Genomic DNA, 25130 nt, shown 5'->3' with positions numbered 1-25130 from the left:
TCACCATTTCTTCCCCCCCCCCACCATTTATTTATTACTGAAGTCACATGTAAACTAATTTTTTTGTTTTAATCTTGGAATTAAATGGTTTCGATTTACTGTCAGGTGACTTTTGCCCAACCCTGTATATATATTATATATACATACATGCAAGCATGTATGTATATATTATATATACATACATGCAAGCATGTATGGGGAAAACAGTCTTCAGTTTTCACACTATTCATTTTGTACGGTTTCACTTTAGCATGCTTTGTTATACTCCTTTACTCTTTTATTTGTTTCAGTCATTCAACTGTGGCCATGCTGGAGCACTACACTTTAAGTCAAAATAATCAAACCCAGGACTTATTCTTTGTAAGCCAGGTACTTAATCTTTTGGTCCCTTTTGCTGGACTGCAAAATTATGGGGACGTAAACATACCAACATCAGTTGTCAACAGACACACAAACATACACACACACACATGACAGGCTTCTTTCAGTTTCTGCCTACCATATCCATTCACAAAGCTTTGGACAGCCCGAGGCTGCAGTAGAAGATACTTGTCCAAGATGCTATGCAGTGGGACTGAACCTGGAACCATGCGCTTGGTAAGCAAGCTACTTACCACACAGTCACTCCTACTATATAGGGCAAATTTTTTTTATAATCTACCTATAATATATAACTTATAATTTACCCCAATAGAATCACCCATTCTATTTTGACATTTGGTTTTACTTTCATTTCCTTTCTTTGATAATAGTGGAGGAAAGCACATTTCTGAATTGCAATTTTAAATATATATGTATGTATATATATATATATATAAAATTTTCTTTGTAGAACCTAAATATTTCAGTTGTCAGTATTTTACATCCGAAAATGAAATCCTGCTTTTAGTGATTTATAAGGCTTGGATGGGATACCTGTTTATATTAAAAATTTGAATAAAAGATAATATAAAAATAAGAATAATAAGATATAAAGTGTAAATGAATTAAGATATAACATGAAAACCATGTATGCGTGTGTAGATACATGTATTCAAGGGAGAATAAAGAGAGTTCAGTAATACACGATATCATGTAAGCAGTGGCAGACTGGGTCTAAAAATATTAGTTGCCAGGAGAGTAAGGGGGCCCACCCGCAACTCCAATGCTATCATTTAATTTTATTCTTTTTGTTTAAAGTATTCTTTTCAACTGTCTACAAACACAGCCAGGCTGGAATAATGCATCCTTTGAGGAGTGAATAAAAAATTCTCAAATTTGAGGAGATACTAACATGGGCCACCATAAATGGATTCTAATGGTGCAGGGGCCCACATGCCATCAGGCAAGCTGGCAACCTGGCCAGTCTGCCACTGCAGGTAGGTAAAAGTCAGTTAAAACCTATGGCTGTTTCAGTAAATGTTAAGGGGCTGTAGGAACAGTCCTTATTCAATTCCATCGAATGATATTTCCTTCTTCAGGGTTCACTGCTTGTGGTAAGGTTCAGCTAAAATTCTACATGATGAATTCCTATTGGTGGGTGGACATCAAATAATCAAATAATTAAAAATATAACTAGCAAAACTGATACAGCATCATCCAAAATATATGTATATGAATCTATATATATATATATATATATATATATATATATAATATATATATATATATCTGTTCCACTGAGGTAAGTTCAACTTAAAAAGTACTCCATCCAGTGACATACATATGAGGCAATGACAAGTGACTGAGACCTTGGTGATGTGCTGTGCTTGAGAAGATTTGTCAATCCAAGTGAAAGCATAGCTGTGGCCGATGCTGGTGTCATGTAAGTGGTATGTAAAAAGCACCCATTACACGTTTGGAGTGGCAGCGTTAGGAAGGGCATCCAGCTGTAGAAATCAACAGATAACTGGAGCCTGGACAGATCTTTGGCTGGATAGTTCCTATCAAAGTGTCCAACCCATGCCAGCATAGAAAACAGAAAATGATGATGATGATATATATTTATATATATATACAGGCACAGGCATGGCTGTGTGCTAAGAAACTTGGTTCTGAGTTCAGTCCCACTGCGTGGCACCTTGGGCAAGTGTCTTCTATAGCCTCCGGCCAACCAAAGCCTTGTGAATGGATTTGGTAGACGGAAAGCTGAAAGAAGCAAGTCGTATATATATATGTGTATGTATGTATATATGTAAATGTGTCTGTGTTTCTCCCCACCACCACCATCACTGCTTGACAACTGGCGGTGGTGTGTTTATGTCCTTGTAAATTAGCAGTTTGGCAAAAAGAGGCCGATAGAATAAGTACTAGGCTTACAAAGTCCTGGGGTCGATCTGTTCGACTAAAACCCTTTAAGGCAGTGCTCCAAAAGACTGAAACAAGTAAAAGAATAAGAGAACACAGACATACACATGCATAGAGATGAACACAAGAACACAGACACACACAGCCATACACTCACATGTATTCGAACACACACACACATCATCATACACTCACACATATTCAAACACACACAGTCATGCATTCACATATTCAAACACACACACAGTCATACACTCACATGTATATTCAGACATACACACACGCAGTCATACACTCACACATGTATTCAAACACACACACACACACACACAGATAGTAAGCATCAATTATCTCCATCAATTCTCATTTTAGACTTCCAAAAGGAGAAAAGTTTAGATAATATAATTCTAGAAAGCTGATTTTATCGAAAAAGAAAAAAAAAATTATCATAGTTGAAAAATCTTTGATCATGAATATATTCAGCGTGGCCTGACCTAGAGCTAAGCAACTCAACCGACACTGACCTCTGTCCACAAGACAGGAATTAGAAACAAAAAAATATATACATAAATAAAATAACTCACCTGAAATTTTCCATTCCACTTCAACAGATTGTACACCTTTACAAACTCGATTCTTTAGGATTCTACAATGTCAAGAAATTTACTGAGCTAAAAATGGTTCAGGTATGGTTCAGGTATGGTTATGTGGTTTATGAAGTTTGATTTGTAACCAAATGTTCTTAGGTTTAAGACTGCAGTGCAAAAACTTAGGCAGGTGTCTTTGATCGTACCCATGGGTTGTATGAGTGTAATGCAATAAGCAGAAACCACACAGAAGCCTAATATGTAGCTTCTCTATAGCAAGACACCTATTTGCGCCTCCCTCTTTCTCTGTTATAGTCTAACCTTTCATCATGTGATACTGGATCACCTCCTCTTCTAATGCCCCACCCCCCACTCTGTTGTGGCAAGACATCTGCTTCTGTTTCTTTCTGTCTCTCTGTCACAACACTAACTTTTCATCCTCTGACACAAGTTCCTTCTCTCATAATTCCTTGTCTTGCGAGTTACTTCTTGGTTGCCCTGCCATTGCTGATGCCACATTTAAAAAATCCAGTCCCCACTGTAATGTGGTTGGTGTTTGGAAGGGTATCCAGCTGTAAAAATCATGCTGAAACTAACCTCACCTGTGCTAGTGCCAAGTGAAAAGCACTGAGTCAACTCTGCAGAGTGGTTGGTGTTAGGAAGGGCATCCAGCTGTAAAAACCCTGCCAAAACAGACAGAGTAGCCTGGGGTAGTCTTCTACCTGGCTAGCTCCTGTCAACCATCCTACCCATGAATGCATGGAAGATGGACATTAAATGATGATGATGATATATATTGATGATTGATTGCAAAGTGTTTGGTGTTAGGAAGGACATCTAACCATAGAAACCACAGACAATGGAGTCTGGTGTGCCCTCCCCACCCTCCTGGCTTTACCAGCTCCCATCAAACTGTCCAACTCATACCAGCATGGAAAAACGGATGTTAAATGATGATGATTGATTGATTGATTGGCTGATAGAGAAACAGATATATATACTACATAAATTAGGTTGGAAAGAAAGTTGTGTCGCATTTCAAGATGGAGTGGGGGGGGGTAGTGAGGATAAATGCTTCTAGGATTTTAATTGATTTCATCAAGATATTTCCCTCATTATTTCATAACAAAATCCCATCTTATATTATTTACATTTGATGGATATTTGTCCTCATCTTGTTTGTTGTTAACAAAATGTTTCGGCTGATATACCCTTCAGCCTTCATCAGGTGTCTCGGGGAAATTTCGAACCTGCGTTTTCATTCCTAAGGTATTTTGCGATATTATTGGCACGTAAAAAGCACCATCCGATCATGGCCATTGCCAGCCTCGCCTGGCCTCCGTGCCGGTGGCACGTAAAATGCACCCACTACACTCATGGAGTGGTTGGCGTTAGGAAGAGCATATCAGCTGTAGAAACATTGCCAGGTCAGACTGGGCCTGGTGCAGCCTTCTGGCTTCCCAGACCCCAGTTGGACAGTCCAACCCATGCCAGCATGGAAAGCGGATGCTAAACGATGATTATTATTATTATTATTATTATTATTATTATTCAGGTCACTGCCTGAAATCAAACTTGGCATATGGTGTAGTGGTTAAGAGTGCAGGCTACTAACCCCAAGATTCTGAGTTCGATTCCTGGCAGTGACCTGAACAACAACAACATCGAAAAATACCTTAAGAATGAGAACCCAGGTTCAAAATTTCCCCAAGTCACCTGATGAAGGCTGGAGGGTATATCAGCCAAAACATTGTGTTAACAACAAAGAAGATGAGGACAAATATCCGTCAAATGTAAATAATTCCTCATCTCTTAAATATAGAACTGTAAAATCCCAACTATTTAGCATATCATTGATCACTTGCGCATAAAATTCTTCAGCTTTGGAAGCAACAAAACACTAAATATCATTTCTAACCTCATCACAATTAATTAACTGTTTTCTCTCGAAATCAGTGGTCTGCAACCATTTTTTGCCTATGAACCCCTACTGAATCCCCACAGCCATTTGATGCTTAAAAAAACGTCTGCTGTTGTTTTTTTTTTTATGTATCATCTATATAATATTATTAGGAATTGTATCAAAAAAATTTTTTAATATTTTGTTAACTTTAGAAATATAATCAATTTATTTCATGTAAACTTTAACGACAAAATCTTATATGGACCCCGCCAAAGGTCATATGGACCCCAGTTGAGAGCCACTTTTCTAAATAAAATAATGTTGCAATGTTCTGAAAAATTGAGTCAGATGAAGAGAACGAGGCTGATGAGGCAAAACTTCTAAATTCACTGCCAAATGCTTTTCCTGAGTGACTTGGGCGATATGTGGTCGTACGTTACCGTGTAAGAGCAACACCTGTGGCTCAAGTATTTTGGATCACATTTGTAAGGTTGCGGGTTCGATTGCCAAAGGCATTGTGTCCTTGAGCAAGACACATTATTTCACTTTATTGCTCCAGTCCACTCAGCTGGCAAAAATGAGTTGTAGCTGTATTTCAAAGGGCTGGCTTTGACACATTTCGTATCACACCGAATCTCTCTGAGGACTATGTTAGGGGCATGCATGTCTGTGGAACGCTCAACCACTTGCACATTAATTTTTCAAGCAGGTTTTTCCATTGACCAGACTGATGTAACCAACGGGGTACCAGATTTTAAGAGCAACCTCCATTTACAACTGATCAAGGAGAAGCACCTTTTCTGCTGCAATGCTTCCAACAATCAACAATGCTTCTCCACATTTTGGTTTCACATTTCATGACAGCTGCTACTCTTCATGTCTCACCAAACACAGAACATAACTTTTTCCCTTGTCTTGTCAATGGTATGTGATGGTGGTGGTAGTGGTGGTTGTTCGTTTGTGATAAAATATGGACTGGTAGTAAATGTGATGGTGGTAGTGTTGGAAAAGGGTACTCACTTTACAGGGGTGAGATAAAGTCCACGAGTTTTAGTTGTGACCAGACCGACTATCTCCAACATAATCCATCTTGTAAGAAGTGGTAGAACTTTCTGCACAGCATAATCTTTGGGCCATTCCAGATTGACAGCCATGAAATTCTATAAAAGTAACATGAAACAAGTACTTATATAATTATCTCTAGAATAACAAGAAAAACATGAATGAAAAAATAATTTATAAAATTTTAATGTTGTTTAGCACTGGGTTCATCCTGATTAACAATACCTATGATCAAAGACAATCTAGCCTTGACTGTCCTGTCTTTTTAGACATATTCTATTTCAGATTTGGTGTTAGAAAGAGCCATCCTAACATAGAAACCATGCCAAAGCTAACATGAAGCACAATGCAGCCATGTGGCTCACCAGATCCAGTCAAATGGACATTAAATGTTGATGATGTTACCCAATATGTACTGTTCGGTCAAGAAAACCCTTTAATCTTATTGAGGACACAACTACCTTACTTGTGCTGGTGCCAAAAGGCACCCAGAACACCCAGTGGTAAGAAGGGCAGACAGCTGCAAAAAACTAAGCCTCAAATAAAATGTGTGAGTCAGGTGTGGTACTCTGATCATACTGAGGAGGACAGTGACTCCAAATGAGAACAAATTCATATTATGATCACCAGACGATTCTTCATTTTCTTCTTTAAAGAAAGTAGAGTGTGATTTAAGAGAGATCTGGCTGTTATTTCTAGCAGGAGGAGTTGCCATAAGAAGCTGCCTGAAACAGAAAATAGTGATGAATCTGCAGCTGGCACTTGAACTACCTGTGTTGCACACCTGTCAGCCGATTTACCAATTACACAATAAAGAAAGTGTTGCTTTCATAAAATTGTTAAGTTGAAACTACATCAACAACTTTTGTCTTGCAAGACACTTGGTGACTCTGTCAATGGATGGTGCCACATAAAAAGCACTTGGTACATTCTGTAAAGAGGTTGGTGTTAGGAAAGGCATCCAGCTATAGAAACCATGCCAAAACAGACGACTGGAGCCTGGTCAGCCCTCCAGCCTTGCCAGCTCCTGTCGACCTATCCAGTCCATACTAACATGGAAAACGGACACTGAATGATGATGATGAACTTAAGAATTGGTAATGGCAGGAAGTCTGTAGAATTATTGGTGACATAGTCAAATAGCAAGTGATAGATACATAGTTCAAATCCTACCAGTGGTACTATTGTTCTGCCTCATGTTATGTTTGTAATAACTAATGGTATTGTTCTGTTTTGTGTCTATAATGTGGAGTGCCATGATACATGGTTCAAGCCCAGCCAATGGTACTACACAAATAATAAAAGCTGTGATTTGGCAGTTATTTCTAATGGATGAGGTGGTTCTGTAGAGACTCACACACATTCATGAACAAAACAATTATGTTGTGATTAGTAGAAATCTCACCTCGAATTTCTTCATATTTGGACTTTTCCACTGAAGATTGTTCTTTGGTAAAACATCTTTAGAAACTAAGAATTCTTCAATTATCTACAATATAGATGAGTAAATAAAAACGTAACAACAAAAGAAGAATATTATTATTCTTGGTATCATCAACTGTTTCATTGTCTTCCTTTTCATCATGACCGCTGTCATTATCATATTTTCTGGCACACAAGTTGAAGTTTTCAGATCCTGTTCACAGCATTAATTCTTATAGGCGCAGGAGTGGCTGTGTGGTAAGTAGCTTGCTTACCAACCACATGGTTCCGGGTTCAGTCCCACTGCGTGGAACCTTGGGCAAGCGTCTTCTACTATAGCCTCAGGCCGACCAAAGCCTTATGAGTGGATTTGGCAGACAGAAACTGAAAGAAGCCCGTCGTATATATATATATATGTTTATGTGTCTGTGTTTGTCCCCCCCAACATCGCTTGACAACCGATGCTGGTGTGCTTACATCCCCGTAACTTAGTGGTTTAACAAAAGAGACTGATAGAATAAGTACTAGGCTTACAAAGAATAAGTCTTGGGGTCGATTTACTCGACTAAAGGCAGTGCTCCAGCATGGCCACAGTCACATGACTAAAACAAGTAAAAGAGTAAAAGAGCAAAACTTGTAGTTAAAAAATGGCAGGTCAGCTTCTACACAAAGACGATTTTGGACGACCAAAAATCCATGTGAAATGCAGGAGGATTTGGAAAGACAGCAACAATGTTTGAATGTTTACACTACATGTTTACACTATAACACAATATCAGCTTGTATGCCGGAAAATATGGCATTATCATCTCGCTCATATTTGCATGGAAAAACAGTTTTATAATGATGATGGCGGCTATTTTGCTTTGGTGTTTTTGTGACAGAATGAGGAGAACGACATAAAATAATATAATATAATAATAATGAAACTATTGTGCACAGTGCTCAGGTGCACTACAACTCCTCAAAGGTGCATGTAGAGTACATAGAATTATGTACCAAAGTCAGGAAAGTGAACAGTGTATGAGCCACGATATACATGTGTGCATGCGTATGGAGCAGGAGGGGATATCAAGTGTAGTGTTGGCGAATTTCAGGAAACATGGAGGTTTTAAAGGATGCAATGTCTCAGCAACTAACAACTGATGCAGGCAGTTTGTGCCATGCTTCAGCAACTCTTGAGTGTGAAAAAATGTTCAGAAAGTCATGGGAGGTATGCTGTTTCCTGACTTTGTAGCCATGCCCACATGTGTTAGACACATGGAGCTCAAAAAGGTGCTCAGGGTGGTTGTTGGCACGATGGTTATTAATTTTGTGGGTGTTTACCAAGTCAGTTGCCAGACATCGGAGCTTCAATGTATCTATGCCCAGGGAAGCAAGGCATTCAGAGTATGGTAGATGCCTGATGGAGGGTATTTGCTTGGTTGCATGTCTCTGAACAGTATCCAGGAGGTTGATGTCCTGAGCAAGATAGGGGTTCCAGACTGATGATGCAAGTGTGGCTACACCATAGCCATATACAGCCTTAAATAGATAACTGGAGAGCTGCTGACAAAGATCTTGCTGAATGATGTCAAGATACCCTCGGCCTTCTTGACAATTTTAGAGATGTGCTTTGTCCAGCACAAATGTAGCATTTAATTAGATTTCCGTATATTGTCAGTTCAAATCTCACTGAGGCTGATTTTGCATTCTGTCTTTCAAGGGTCAATAAAAAATGGAAGTCAATATAACTCTGCTATTCTTACTTCAAAATGTGTGGCTTTGTGTCTATGATAGAAATTATAATTGTTATTGTTGTTGTAATCACATGTAGAGCAGTAAAGAGAGTAGAACATGGAGAAATTAGTTTACAGCATGTAGGTGTGACCCTCCACATTCACATTTCAAGTCCAGTCTGAGTTCTGTGCAATTTCGAAAGTGAAACATTCACGGTAGAACATATAACAACGAGGCCATACCATCCCAGATCTAACCGACAGGTAGAAGGCTTTGTTGATACCATCAAGAGAGCCCTTAGAAAATTGAATAAAGAATCATGGATGAGGTAGCTCTACAACAATTTTTAAGAGTGTACCATGTGACACCAAATCTGAATACTCCAGCAGAGCAGATGCTTGTAAGGAAAGTAAAATCAGTCTTTGATAAATTGCTACTCGGCAAGACATAGCAAAACATTTTTAAGTTGGTGAAAAGGTGTATATGAGGGTATACAAGAATGGGAAACACAGTTATTTTAATGAGTTGTATTTATTTATCACCCGATGAGATACATCTGTGCCACCGGATGCTCCTGAACCAGTTGTTGAGTGTCCAACCCGAGAGGAATCGATGCTAGATGTGCCGAAACAATTGTTGTGAATAATAATGAATTTTTCTGTCTTTCATTTGCCGCGCGCGCGCGCGTGCGTGCGTGCGTGCGTGCGTGCGTGCGTGCGTGTGTGTGTGTGCTTACATGCATGTATGTATATGCTTAGTGTTTTGTATGTTTGTATATCCAGGAATAAAGTAGCTTTGAGCATGATGAAAGGTCAAACCGATTAAAATATATTTCAAATATATATCCACTTTCAAAATAAGGTTAATTGTTTGGTAATGGTTTAGAAATACCAAATATCCGATTGTACCTGTTCAGATGGAAAGCCGGGTAACTTGCAGGCTTTCTCCCAGACTGTCCTCTCAATATCACAACAGCAGTCTGAAGATTTCATGGAGCGCCACTGACGAAATCTACAAAACAGAATGTATATATATAAACAAACATGTAGACACATCTCTAACTGTCGTATAAACACACACACACAGACTGAAAAATCAAACATACTCACACTTGTATATTTAAACACACACACACACACACACATAGATTTACTCATATTATGAGTTAAAGAAATATATAATCAAACACATATACACAATCATAGCACACACAAGCGGCTGTGGGGTAAGTAGCTTGCTTACCAACCTCATGGTTCCGGGTTCAGTCCCACTGCATGGCACCTTGGGCAAGTGTTTTCTACTATGGCCTCGGGCCAACCAAAGCCTTTTGAGTGGATTTGGTAGACGGAAACTGAAAGAAGCATGCCACATGTATATATGTGTGTGTGTGTGTGTTTGTCCCCCACCATCGCTTGAAAACTCATGGTGGTGTGTTTACGTCCCCATAACTTAGCAGTCGGCGAAAGAGACCAGTAGAATACTCTTTACTCTTTTACTTGTTTCAGTCATTTGACTGTGGCCATGCTGGAGCACCGCCTTTAGTCAAGCAAATCGACCCCAGGACTCATTCCCTGTAAGCCTAGTACTTATTCTATCGGTCTCTTTTGCTAAAATCTGAAGTTACGAAGATGTAAACACACCAGCATCGGTTGTCAATGATGACACAAAGACTAAAAATGGAGATTTGAAAGGAAGAGATAGGAATGCAAGTGTAAAGCGTAGTTAATGGCCTGGAGCAGTCAGGGGCGAATGGCAGCCCTTGGGTCAAGCGTAGTTAATGGCCTCGAGCAGTCAGGGGCGAATGGCAGCCCTTGGGTCAAGTCCTGTAGCTTGCAGGACCCCTTGGACGGCATATCTAGTGTCTTAAATTTGGATTTTGTCTTCATTAACAGGGGTGGCCAGATCTACCTCAATGCTGACCATTAGGAACCCTAGCTTCTTGCTCCCTTACCCCTACCAGCCCCAGAGTTCTTGCAGAAGGTCATGGTGGGGATCAGCAGTGATGACTTACTCCTTAATCTTGGTTTTGTCCCTGTTAACAGGGGTGGCCAGATCTACTTCAATGCCATAGCAACCGAGGTAGGTAGGTGCATCCCACCCCAACCTTTGGGCTGGCTGGCAGGTGTCCATTCTCCTTGGCTGTCATGTGGCTTTTTTGGAGCTGGATTTTCTGCGGGGAGCATGCCCTTGCTTACCCCCAACCTCAGTTTCTAGACATGAGTGGTCCCAAGACTAAGGCCTCTACCATGATTTTTAAGAAATGTGGTGGAAAACTAGCACACGAAGGCAGGGACACTACCCCCTGAGACCCCCCTACCTACCTATTGAAAAATTAATTACCTTTAAATTTTTTTAGCTGTGTAGTGCACCTGATGATGAACAAGGTCTCGTGGGGCCTGTTTCTCAAAAAAAAAAGGGTTGTTCATGTCAGTTCTAGAGTATGTACATCTGCTGACCTAAGAAGGGGATAGGAAAGACTCAACTAGTGTTGGTACCATATAAAATGCACTTTGTAAAGTGGTTGTTGTTAAGAAGGACCCCTAGCCATAGAAACCATGCCAAAGTAGACAATGAAGCCTGGTCCAGTACTCTGGTTTACCAACTCCTGTCAAACCCCATTCAACTCATGTCAGCATGGAAAGCGGATGTTAAATGTTGATGATATATAAATACACACACACATATATATGCATGTGCGTGTGTGTGTGTGTGTATAGGCAAATTGGCCGATGCCAGTAGCATGTGAAAAGCATCCTTCGAGTGTCGAGCCTCATGGGAGCAATGACGAATGACCAAGTCCTTTGGCATTATGTTGGGCTTGAGAAGAAGACCCATCAAGCCAAGTAAAATTGCAGTCGTGGCAGATACTGGTGTCATGCCAATGGCACATAAAAGCACCTATTACACTCTCAGAGTGGCTGGCATTAGGAAGGGCATACAGCTGTAGAAACCATGCCAAGTCAGACTGGAGTCTGGTGCAGTCTTCCAGCCTGCCAGTCCTGGTCAAACTATCCAACCCATGCCAGCATGGATAACAGACATTAAACGATGATGATATTGGTCCAATATACAATTAACTGGAAAGCTGTATTTATTATTTTTCATTTGCTTGTTTACAACCTGTGCTGTAGGAGAAATAAGGTGGTTTTTAGTGCCATCTGGTGTCTATTTTTAACGTGTTGGAGAGGTTCTTCCGATCCCTTTAATATAATTATACATTCATATATATAACAGGCTTCTTTCAGTTCTTGTCTAACAAATCCATTCACAAGGCTTTGATTGGCCTGGGGCTATAGTAGAAAACACTTGCCCAAGGTAGCCAGGAATGCGATTGAACCTAAAACCATACGGTTGGGAAGCAATCTCCTTACCCACACAGCCATGCCTGCACTTCTATACATTAAGGACTTTCTCATCATTAGATGACAGATGAAGCCAGAGAAACGAAGCTGAAACAGTCTACAGAAGCTGGCCTTGACAGTTCCTGTTAAGCCATCTGACTCATGCCAGCATGGAAAACGGATGTTAAATGTTGATGTTGATTAAATGTTTGTGTTTACACAAGCTCACTCCCACCATTAGATCGACATTGCCTGCACGGGTGCACAAGTGTGCCACATGACTATCGCAGAGCAATGTGAAACGAAATGTTTTGGTCAAAGACACAATGTACTGCTGGGTCCAGGAATTGAAGACACGATCCAGTGGCAATGACGATAACACAAGGTGACAAAATGTAATCAGTGGGAGTAGAGATAAAGAGGCAAGGGTGAGAAGGGAGCTGCTAATCATTGATGATGATAATGAGTTACCACAACACTGATGATGATGATTTTTATTATTATTATTATTATTATTATGAAGAAGAAGAAGAGGAGGAGGAGGAATATGTGCCATCCCAAATGTAGATCAGCTACCGACCTTAAAAGTAGATCTCTGTTGGTGAGGGCCCTAAGTAACTTTAGTGCTGTTTCCACTCCAACTTGTGGAATGCCCTTTGGTTGGTAATCACAGCCAGTAAGCAGAGCAAAGGCCACAAGTTTCTCTTGGGTAAGGGACAGCTGTTGTTCGATGTCTTGCACTGTGTAGCTCTCAACGTGGGGGTCCTGGTAGGAAGAGATTGAGTGTGAGCATAAGGAACTGGCACAGACTGTGAGGGAATGAGGAAGAACGATAGAGTGAAATGATGTGAGTGACAGAAAGAGAGCAGGTAAGAGAGTAACACTAACAGGGTGAGAAAGAGAAACAATGATGGTAAGAGAGAGTAAAATTGAGAGAGAGAGAGAGTAAAACTGATAGTGAGTGAAAGAGAAAGAGATAAGGTAAGAGAGAGGGAGTGAGAGAGGGGAAGAGAAGAGAGCCAGTCAAATTGATAGTATTTGAGAGATTGAAAGAGAGAATGTATGCAAGAAGAGAGAAAGTGAAGAAAAGAGTGAAGAAAATTTCGAAATAAAGATAAAACGAAAAACCTTTCGGTCCATGGTGAAGTTTCGATAAATTTTTGGGGCTCCATAAAGGAAAGCATCTCCATCGTTAGTGATGCAGGCATCGACTACCTGTAAAGAGATAGACATAACGACAGACAGGTGACATGTTGCATTAAGAGCATATAACAATTATCAACAGGTTATACAGCACTACTGCAATTCTTCCCAGTTATAGCACCAAAATCAAGGGTTCTCAATCATTTTTTACCTATGGACCCCTTCGATTACTATTTTATTCTGGTGGACCCCAGAAATATTAGAGAAAGAAACCTAGCTGTTTTTTGCAATACGTATCAATACATACATCCAAAGCAACATTTTTTCAGAGGCCCTTAATATAGTCTTGTGAATAGGCACAGAAGTGGCTGTGTGGTAAGTAGCTTACTTACCAACCACATGGTTCCAGGTTCAGTCCCATTGCATGGCACCTTGGGCAAGAGTCTTCTATTATAGCCTCAGGCCAACCAAAGCTTTGTGAGTGGATTTGGTAGACGGAAACTGAAAGAAACTCGTCGTATATATGTATGTATATATGTGTGTGTGTGTGTGTGTGTGTGTGTGTATGCTTGTGTGTCTGTGTTTGTCCCCGTAACTTAGCGGTTTGGCAAAAGAGACCAATAGGATAAGTACTAGGCTTCCAAAGAATAAGTCCTGGGGTCGATTTGCTCGACTAAAGGCGGTGCTCCAGCATGGCCGCAGTCAAATGACTGAAACAAGTAAAAGAGTATCCCCAATTTACTATTTTCTTGAGTGGATCCCCTTCGATTACTATTTTATCCTGGGTGACCCCAGAAATGTTAGAGAAAGAAACCTAGCTGTTTCTTGCAATACATACCAATACATACATCTAATGCAACATTTTTTCGGGGACCCTTCAAAGACTATTGTGGATCCCCATTTTCCTATTTTGTTACGTGGACCCCCAAAAATCTTACATAGCCCCTGGTGAGAACCACTGATTTAAATTATTCATAATTACGGCTAGAGAGTGACTAGAATTCTTGCAAATGTATACAATTTCTTTTTTCTGCTTTCTGTAGAGGTAAAAAGTAGCATTTACCTGTGGTTTAATCTAGTGTAGTATGTGAACATTCATTGTTAGGTTGCAAAAAAGCAAAGACACATTAGACAATATGAACATAATTTTAAGAGAGGAATGGTCCTGTCTGGAATGCCTTTTCTCATAGCCATACTTGAACAGGGCTGACTGACATGAATAGAGGCTATAACAATTAACAATAGTAATTAAGTACTGTAAGAACTGTTCCCATTTAATAAGAAACTTTTTTAGTTAGAACACCTACATGATTCATCATTATGGATAGAGAATGATTAGAATTCTTGCGCATGTATATAATTTCTTTTTGCTTTCTGTAGAGGCAGAATGTAGTTCTTACCTGTGGTTTAATCTAGTGTAAAGTGTGAAAACTGTAGCAGATACTGGTGTTACACAACTGGCATGTAAAAGCACCCATTACACTCTTAGAGAGGTTGGCGTTAGGAAAAGTATCCAGCCATAGAAACCATGCCAAATCAGACGGAAGTCAAACTGTCCAACCCATGACAGCTTCATGATGATGATGATGCAAAAAAGAGAAAATACATTGCATGCTGAAGCACAGAATAAACTACCTGCATCAGGTGTTAGCTGTCAAGACACTACATCCTTCCAAACTTCAATGCTTCCTTAAGTACACTGACAATACACCTGATGCTCCCCACCCATTTTGGGTTTTTTTTTAAATGAGACTTATTCACTGTTCACTTCCTGTGCATATTCTATGTACTGTTCATGCGGGTTTGGTGACTTTTTCTGATGAGTTGTAGTGTAACCTGAGCACCATATACAATAAGTTCATCATCATCATCATCGTTTAACGTCCGTTCTCCATGCTAGCATGGGTTGGACGGTTCGACCGGGGTTCTGGGAAGCCAGAAGGCTGCACCAGGCTCCAGTCTTATCTGGCAATGTTTCTACAGCTGGATGCCCTTCCTAACGCCAACCACTCCATGAGTGTAGTGGGTGCTTTTTACGTGCCACTTGCACAGGTGCCAGGCGAGGCTGGCAATGGCCACGGTCGGATTGGTGTATTTTATGTGCCACCGGCACGGAAGCCAGTCGAGGCGGTGCTGGCATCGGCCACGAGTCGGATAGTGCTTTTTACGTACCACCAGACCAGGGATCCTGGCTGGTTCAATTCGATTTCGATTTCGCTTGCCCCAACATGTCTTCACAAGCAAAGGGGGTTGGCATGGGTGCCTGTCGTACGGTCGGATTGGAGTATTTTACGTGCCACCGGCACGGAAGCCAGTCGAAGCGGCGCTGGCATCGGCCACGAGTCGGATAGTGCTTTTTACGTACCACCAGACCAGGGATCCTGGCTGGTTCAATTCGATTTCGATTTCGCTTGCCCCAACATGTCTTCGCAAGCAGAGGGGGTTGGCATGGGTGTCTGTCGTCGGATGAGGTTCTATATCGACTTCGCTGCCTCAACAGGTCTTTGTGTCCAAGGGAGGAAAGGCATTCATAAGTGGGCTGGGCTCACTTGTCCTGCCTGGTCTTCTCACGTACAGAATATTTCCAAAGGTTTCGGTCGCTGGTCATTTACTCAGTGAGGCCTAAAGTTCGAAGGTCGTGCTTCACCACCTCGTCCCAGGTTTTCTTGGGTCTACCTCTTCCACGGGTTCCCTCAACTGCTAGGGATTGGCACTTTCTCACACACCTATCTTCATCCATTCTCACCACATGACCATACCAGCGCAATCGTCTCTCTTGCACACCACAACTGATGCTTCTTAGGTACAACATTTCTCTCAAGGTGCTAACGCTCTGTCGAGTATGTACACTGACATTACACATCCATCGGAGCATACTGGCTTCATTCCTCACGAGCTTACGCATGTCCTCAGCAGTCACGGCCCATGTTTCACTGCCATGTAGTATGGCTGTTCGTACACACGCATCATACAGTCTGCCTTTTACTCTGAGCGAGAGGCCTTTAGTCACCAGCAGAGGTAAGAGCTCCCTAAACTTTGCCCAGGCTATTCTTATTCTAGCAGTTACACTTTCAGCGCACCCACCCCCACTACTGACTTGGTCACCTAGATAACGGAAGCTATCAACTACTTCTAGTTTTTCCCCCTGGAAAGTGACGGAAGTTGTTTTCTGCAGATTTTCGGAGGTTAATGCTCCCGAGCATCTGCCACATACAAAAACTATCTTCCCAGTTAGCCTACCTTTGACATTGCTGCACCTCTTATGTGTCCATAGCTTACACTGGGTACATCTTATAGAGTTTCTACCTACACCTTTTCTACAGATCGAGCAGGGCCATCTTCCTGAAGACATTTGTGGATTGTCTACCTTCCTACTTATTAGTACTTTGGTTTTAGCTAGGTTGACTCTAAGGCCCCTCGATTCTAAACCCTCCTTCCACACCTGGAACTTCTCCTCCAGTTCTGATAGTGACTCAGCAATAAGAGCAAGGTCGTCAGCGTAGAGGAGCTCTCAGGGACAGCCTGTCTTGAATTCCTCCGTAATTGCCTGGAGTACTATGATAAATAGGAGGGGGCTGAGTACTGAACCCTGGTGGACCCCAACCTCTACTTTGAATTCTTCTGTGTACATGTTGCCAACCCTAACCTTACTTACGGCATCTCTGTACATGGCTTGCCCAGTCCTCACCAGCCATTCATCTATCCCTAGTTTCCTCATTGACCACCAGATAAGGGATCGGGGGACCCTATCAAAAGCTTTCTCCATGTCAACGAAAGCCAGGTACAGGGGCTTATCTTTGGCTAGGTATTTCTCCTGCAGCTGCCTTACCAGGAATATAGCATCAGTGTGGTACTTTTCCCTGGCACGAACCCAAACTGCATCTCATCTAAACTAACTCTCTCTCTAATTAGTTGGGCTATGACCCTCTCCGTAACCTTCATTACTTGATCCAGCAGCTTGATACCTCTGTAATTATTTGTATCTAGGGCATCACCTTTACCTTTGTATCAGTTGACTAGTATGCTGCTGCACCAGTCATTGGGTATGACTCCTTCGTGTATCACCTGGTTGACTATACAGGTGACTAGGTTATAGCCGACACTGCCAGATATTTTGAGCATCTCTGCAGCAATTCCTGATGGGCCTGGGGCTTTCCCTGTCTTCATGCTTCTAATTGCCTTAGCTACCACGGAACTATCAACTCAGATAGCTGGTCCCTCTGTTGGGTCAACATTCGGCAGACTCTCTTTATCCCATTCATTTTCTTCATTCAGCAACCTTTCATAGTGGCATCTCCAAACCTCTCTCTTTGCATCCTCATTTAGTGCAAGTGAACCATCATCCATGCGAACACACTTCTCTCCTACCACATCACGATTCTCTCTCACAAACTGTCTTGCAACACGAAATACCTCAAGTCTTTCATCCTCACGGCTCAGAACATTGGCAAATTTTTTCTTATCCGCTTCCCCTCTGGCTAAATAAACCTGTCTCCTAGCTTCCCTTCTGGCTGTCTGATACAATTCCCTGCTACCACCGTTCTTCCAGTCCTTCCAAGCCTGTCTCTTTTGTCTAATAGCCCTGTCAACCACAGTGTTCCACTACCATGTTACTCTGGGTCGAGACGGTACTTTGCTCCATCCACAGATCTGGTCAGTGGCTGTCAGCAGATTGTCCCGTAGAAATCTCCAGTTGCTTTCCACATTAAGTGAAGCTATATCCCCTTCTATTTCGTCAAAGGCTTCGAGTAGTATGTCTCTAAATCTCTGTCCATTTGCAGGATCTTTAAGCTTCCAGACCCTTCTCCTCCAAGCAGGTCTTCTTCTGGCAACCATTTAGCTCTGATCCTGAAGTCGCTAACTACTAATCTATGTTGAGGAGTGCATTCTTCGCCTGGAAAGGTTTTGGCATTTATAAGCAGCCCTCTTTCCCTTTTTCTGGCAAGGATGTAGTCAATCTGGCTAGTGTGTCTGCCAGAACGGTAGGTGACTAGGTGAGAGGTGGGTTTCCTGAAGTTGGTATTGCAGACCATAAGGTCATTTGCATCGCAGAACTCCAGCAGCCTGGTTCCCTCCTCATTACGAGAGCCAAAACCGTAGCCTCCATGCACGCCATGGAAGCCCCCGACATGCCGTCCAGCATGTCCATTGAAATCACCTGCCACGAAGAGAAGGTCACTGGCATTTGTCAACGAGGTAGTCCGCAATAGGGTGTCATAGAATTGGTCTTTTTGTCCTTCCAGTAGCCCTGGTTGAGGGGCATATGCCGAGATGATAGTAGCTGACCTATGGTGAAGCACTAATCTAATCTTAAGTACTCTATCACTTACTCTTATATTATAATATTATAATATAATCCAAGATATTTTTAAAAGACAGGACAGTCTTCATAACCATGCTTAAACAGGGATGACCCACATCAAAAGATATGCTCTCACCCATAAGATAAAAGATATAACTTACACCATGTTTATTAAGGAAAGCACAATAGGCCTCTGCTTCTCCTTGACTTTCCAAATATGGCACTCCAAGACAATCCAGCAACTCACAACACTGAAAACCAACAAAAAAAAGAGAAAATTAAAATTATAGGTGCAGGAGTGGCTGTGTGGTAAGTAGCTTGCTTACCAACCACATGGTTCCAATTCAGTCCCACTGCGTGGCATCTTGGGCAAGTGTCTTCTACTATAGCCTCGGGACGACCAAAGTCTTGTGAGTGGATCTGGTAGACAGAAACTGAAAGAAGCCCGTTGTATATATATATATATATATATATATATATATACATAAAAGTAAATAAATGGCACAACAAAGTACCGATATTTACTGGAAAATAGCGAACATAATAAATACGACGTTAATGTATAGCTTCACTGCGTATGTACTAGCAAAAATGCGTGTGTGCAACAAACATGAAAAAAATTGTCTTACCTCTAGGGAGAACATCTGAAAAATGAAATACCTAGAAAGGGATAATGTGGTACCGGTTTCAGATTCTTCAAAATATGTCTGCCCACATATATTTGATTTATCTTCATCAGCCACATATACCTCGACAATATTTCAAATGTTGCCACATCCATGCCAATACACTCGACTATTTACTATTTTTATTGAAACTTCTTCACTGTTCTCGTTCTGTCAACGTTTTGGCATTCAGTCGAGTGTTCAATATTTGCAACAAAAGATACGGAAGAAGGAATTTTAGAGTTGCAGCTCAGAGGAAATCTCACCTTGCATTTCATTTAAATAACTGACTGAAATATTTAATCCAAGAATTAATGAATGAAAACAGAACATTTTTCTTTTCATGTAGCTTTGAGGTACAGGCATACCCATGTAGTTTAAGAAGCATGCTTTGTATGCACATGGATAAGGATAGAAATATGCCATCGTCGTCATCATTATCATCATCATTTATCTTCCAGCTGAGGGGCTGCACCAGACTCCGGTCTGATTTTGTCGGATGCCCTTCCTAACACCAACCACTCTGAGAGTGTAATAGCTTTTATACGCCACCAGCAAGGGTGCCAGTTGTGTGACACCTGTATTTGCCACGACTATGATTTCACTTGGCTTGACGGGTCTTCTGCTCAAGCACAGCATATTGCCAAAGGTCTTGGTCACTTGCCATTGCCTCCATGAGGCCCAACGCTTGAAAGGTGTAATTGTAATTGTTTATTTGAAGAATGACATTGTAGGGTAGATGAGAGAGACCTGGACAGTTTGAACATAAAATAGGCAGGATATGTGGGCCCGATACGACCAGCTTGAACATTTAGGAGTTAAGAGGAGTTTCCTTGCAGTGGTGGTGGCACTAGAGTATACACCCAGAACACATGCAATGATGTTGACTGGTTTCTGCTGGTTTTTAATATTAGATGGCATGGAATATGGTGATGAGTGATGAGATATTGTGAGACACATCCAACCTATACCAGTATGGAAAATGGACACAGAATCATGAAGATGATAATAAGGCATGATTACTAACATCATTTACATCCAGTTTTCCATATTTGTATGAATCAGACAGAGTTTGAAGCATATTTTCTACAGCTGGATGCTCTCCTTGTTATTAACCCTCACCTGTTTCCAAGTAAGGTGATATTTTCCCCTGGCCAGACATGTTCTTACAGAATTACTGGAAGTGCACCTCCCCACCACCGACTGGCTCCCATGCCAGTGGCATGTAAAAAGCACCTTCTGAAAGTGGTCGATGCCATTGCTACCTGACTGGCTCCCGTGCCGGTGGCACATAAAAAGCACCCCACTACACTCTCGGAGTGGTTGGTGATAGGAAGGGCATCCAGCTGTAGAAACCTTGCCACATCAGACTGGAGCCTGGTGCAGCCTACTGGCTTGCTAGCCTTCAGTCAAACCATCAAACCCATGCCAGCATGGAAAACGGACGTTAAATGATGATGATGAAGAGGAGGATGAATGACACTGCTTCTATGACAACCAGCCTGGAAGGAAGACATTAAACAATGACAACAACGATGATAATATATGACTGAGCGAGGGCAGGAAAGACAGCAGCACTCATGGACATTTCCAGGGCCTCTAAGACTGACCATCACATGGGAGACCTGACCTGAATACCCAGGCACCTTTAGAGGATGTCTTCCACTGAAGGTACCCAAGGCAAGCACTACATTGTTTATCTGGGCAATGGATTAAGTCTAACACCCAAGAAAAAAGTGAACTCTTTCTAATGGGCTTCCATGCAGTTTCTGTCTACCAAATTTCACTCACAGGGCTTTCCCAACTCTTGCCCAAAGTGCTGCGCAATGAGATTAAACCTAAAACTAATCAGTTACAAAGTAAACTTCTTAACCTCGAAGCAATGCCTGCAACCTTCTGATACAAACCTACCTGGGACTATCACACAAACTTCTCATTTTAAAAGGATCCAAATTTAAATTTCCCATCAAAGTTGCCTCTTAATTTACATACCAAACACTGGATTAATAATAAAATTATTTTACTAAACCCTTCAATATTTTCAAAGGTATTTGAAATAAAGGCAGTGTATTCCAAAAGAAATACGGTAAGAAAAAGGTTAATGTGGTCTGTGCCAAAAGCAGCACTTCATCAAAGATGATACTACATTTGTCATTTCTGGATATCATTGAAATATATTTGTGTGTCATTCTGACATTGTTCCATTCATACTGACCCATAAGCTCCCCAATTTCTTTCTTTCCAGCTTCTTGATTATAATTATGACTAGAATATACAGGATAAACTTATCCAAGATATTCATCCATTTTTAAAGGAGAAAAGGTTAAATTTGAGGGAGATTTGGCTGCTAATTCTAGCATAATGAGTGATTGCACAGAGGTTGTTTTGTTGGCTCATAATGATTTCTAACAGAGGTGTAAGGAGAGAAATTTGGGAAGAGGCTACAGAGGTGTAAGTGGTCAAATTTGGGAAGAGGCTACAGAGGTGTAAGTGGTCAAATTTGGGAAGAGGCTACAGAGGTGTAAGTGGTCAAATTTGCAGAGAAGGTATAGAGTCTTAAGAGGAATAATTTAGGGGAAGGTACATTCAATTAAATCAACACCAGTATTTAACTGGTACTTATTTTATGGACCCAATGAAAATGACAGAATAAGTAAAAATCAACAGGATTTGAACATAGAGCATATAGATATAACTCTATCAATTTATGTATTTTAGGTACTGAGTGTCATCTTTGGCTCGAGGCCACAGTGTAGGGCAAAGCTGACTGGATTGACACGAAAATATTACTGGTACATATATCTTTAAACCTTGGGGACATGTACAACCAAAGTCACACACAAATAAGATAAATCATAATTATGAAAGAAAATGAGAAGCACAGATTAAGCAAAAAAATTATATAAAACAAGGAGAAAATGGCCAAATATTATATAAAAAATGGAGGGAAAATAAAAAATTTGAAGTAAATTTTTACCTTTTTAACAAATGCATTCAAATGTGATCTTTTGGTATTCTTGCATGTCCAGAAGTTATTCTGAGATGATTTTCTATACAAGAAACACTCCTTTTGGCGTTTTCGCATTGTCTCTGCCTTCATTTCAGGAGCACGACCATCGATAATAAATACTAAATCTATTCCACTGAGTAATAAGTGGTTCACACGGAAGAACAGGTTTCTGTGATTCAAGATAAAAGATATTTAACACTTTGGGGACAGAGTCTCACTGGAAATTTCAGTGTCAAGAAGCAGGAGAGCTTTTCATAAGCCCTACAAAATACATGCACTCATTTCTCAAAATAAATTATAAAAAATAATTACTTTACATATATAGGAAATTGAATGAACTAATGCAATCTCTGTCCTTCAACTTTTCGGCCGACAGCTCAGCCCTGTTGTCTTGTAAGGGTTAATGCATTTTTAGGAAAACTGTACTTAATTCTTATACACACACACATGCAATTCGTCATTGTTTAACATCCGCTTTCCATGCTGGCATGGGTTGGACGGCTTGACTGAGAATTGGTAAGCCAGGAGGCTGCACCAGGCTCCAATCTGATGTGGCAAGGTTTCTACAGCTGGATGCTCTTCCTATTGCCAACCACTCCGAGAGTGTAGTGGGTGCTTCTTATATGCCACCGGCACGGGAGCCAGTCAGGCAGTACTGGCAATGGCCACAAGGACTTCACTTGACTCAACAGGTCTTCGCAAGAACAGTTTATTGTCCAATAACTGAAGAGTACTCTTAAACGGGCTGGTTATGCTGCACTGGCATAGGCCATGGTTACGGTCTCGCTTGGCTTGGTGGATCTTCTCAAGCACAGCATATCTCTCCAGAGGCCTCACTCACTCATCCTCCTCTCCACGAGGCCCAACATTCAAAGGTTGTGCTTCACCACCTCATCCCAGGTCTTCCTCTTCCACAGGTTCCCTCTACTAATAGGGTGTGACACTTTTTCACACAGCTGTCTTCATCCATACGCAACACATGACCATACCAGTGCAGTTGTCTCTCTTGCACACCACATATGATGCTTCTTTTGCACATATGTATATATATCAAAACTGCTCATCATGTGCGTGTGCATGTCATAGATACACATACATATCATCATCACCATCATTTAAAGTGCATCTTCCATGCTGGCATGGATTGGACAAGAGGTTTGCTCCTCAACCACATGGTTCAGGTTCAGTCCCACTGTGTAGCACTCTGGGTGAGTGTCCTCTACTATAGCCTTGAGTCAACCTAAGTCTTGTGAGTGGATTTGATAAATGGAAACTTAAAGAAGCCCGTTTGTGTATATATACATGTGCATGCATGCAAGTGCATACATGCATGTGCATTTGAGTTTCTCTCCCACCACCACTTGACAACTGGTGCCAGAATGTTCACATCTCAATAACATAGCGGCTCGGCTAAAGATACTGATAGAATAAGTACCAGACTTAAAAAAAAGAAAAGGAAGTACTAGAGCCATTTCATTTGACTAAAATTCTTCAAGGCAGTGCTCCAACATGGCCACAGTTTAATGACTGAAACAAGATATATACATATATATATGTATATATATATATATATATATATATATATATATATATACACACACACATATATATACATATAACCTCCCACACCCTCAGGGTTGGCACTCTCAACGTCGGCACACTGAAAGGTAGGTCCGGTGAGATTGTTGAGTTGCTTGAACGGAGATTTGTCGATATGTGCTGAAATGAGGATGCAAAGAGAGAGGTTTGGAGACGACACTATGAAAGGTTGCTGAATAAAGAAAATGAATGGGATAAAGAGAGTCTGCCGAATGTCGACCCAACAGAGGGACCAGCTATCCGAGTTGACAGTTCCTTGGTAGTTAAGGCAATTAGAAGCATGAAGACAGGGAAAGCCCCAGGCCCATCAGGAATTACTGCAGAGATGCTCAAAATATCTGGTAGTGTCGGCTACAGCCTAGTCAGCCGTTTAGTTAACCAGGTGATACACGAAGGAGTCATACCCAATGACTGGTGTAGCAGCATAATAGTCAACTGCTACAAAGGTAAAGGTGACACCCTAGATACAACTAATTACAGAGGTATAAAGCTCTTGGATCAGGTAATGAAGGTTACAGAGAGGCTCATAGCCCAACTGATTAGGGAGAGAGTCAACTTGGACGAGATGCAGTTTGGTTTCGTGCCAGGGAAAAGCACCACTGATGCCATATCTCTGGTGAGACAGCTGCAGGAGAAATACCTAGCCAAAGATAAGCCCCTGTACCTGGCTTTCATTGACATGGAGAAAGCCTTTGACAGGGTCCCCCGATCCCTTATCTGGTGGTCAATGAGGAAACTAGGGATAGATGGTTAGTGAGAGCTATGCAAGCCATGTACAGGGACGCTGCTAGTAAGGTGAGGGTTGGCAACATGTACACTGAAAAATTCAAGGTAGAGGTTGGGGTCCACCAGGGTTCAGTCCTCAGCCCCCTCCTATTTATCATAGTCCTGCAGGCAATAACGGAGGAATTCAAGACAGGATGCCCCTGGGAGCTCCTCTATGCTGATGACCTTGCTCTAATTGTTGAGTCACTATCAGAACTAGAGGAGAAGTTTCAAGTGTGGAAACAAGGATTAGAATCAAAGGGCCTTAAAATCAACCTAGCGAAAACCAAAGTCCTAATAAGTAGGAAGGCAGGCAAACCACAAAT

General features: G+C 41.3%; 1 protein-coding gene across 5 annotated transcripts in view; it reads right to left on the bottom strand.

Moving 5' to 3' along the window:
* Window positions 1-25130, bottom strand: part of LOC115220307 — a 44876-nt gene that overhangs the window by 12406 nt on the left and 7340 nt on the right. For all 5 annotated transcript variants that reach the window (XR_005002506.1, XR_005002505.1, XM_036510018.1 and 2 more), the window contains exons 3-10: window positions 22408-22609; window positions 18927-19016; window positions 13449-13535; window positions 12901-13085; window positions 9888-9990; window positions 7244-7327; window positions 5797-5936; window positions 2871-2932 (exon numbers count right to left, since the gene is read on the bottom strand). Coding sequence is in view for 3 of the 5 variants with exons in the window: in XM_036510018.1 (XP_036365911.1) it covers window positions 2871-2932; window positions 5797-5936; window positions 7244-7327; window positions 9888-9990; window positions 12901-13085; window positions 13449-13535; window positions 18927-19016; window positions 22408-22609 (953 nt within the window). In the remaining 2 variants the exon portion in view is untranslated. The remainder of the gene's footprint in view (window positions 1-2870; window positions 2933-5796; window positions 5937-7243; window positions 7328-9887; window positions 9991-12900; window positions 13086-13448; window positions 13536-18926; window positions 19017-22407; window positions 22610-25130) is intronic.

The sequence above is a fragment of the Octopus sinensis genome, linkage group LG16 (assembly GCF_006345805.1).
Source record: "Octopus sinensis linkage group LG16, ASM634580v1, whole genome shotgun sequence".
NCBI classification, from domain to species: Eukaryota; Metazoa; Mollusca; class Cephalopoda; order Octopoda; family Octopodidae; genus Octopus; species Octopus sinensis.
This window is presented reverse-complemented; position numbering and strand designations above follow the sequence as displayed.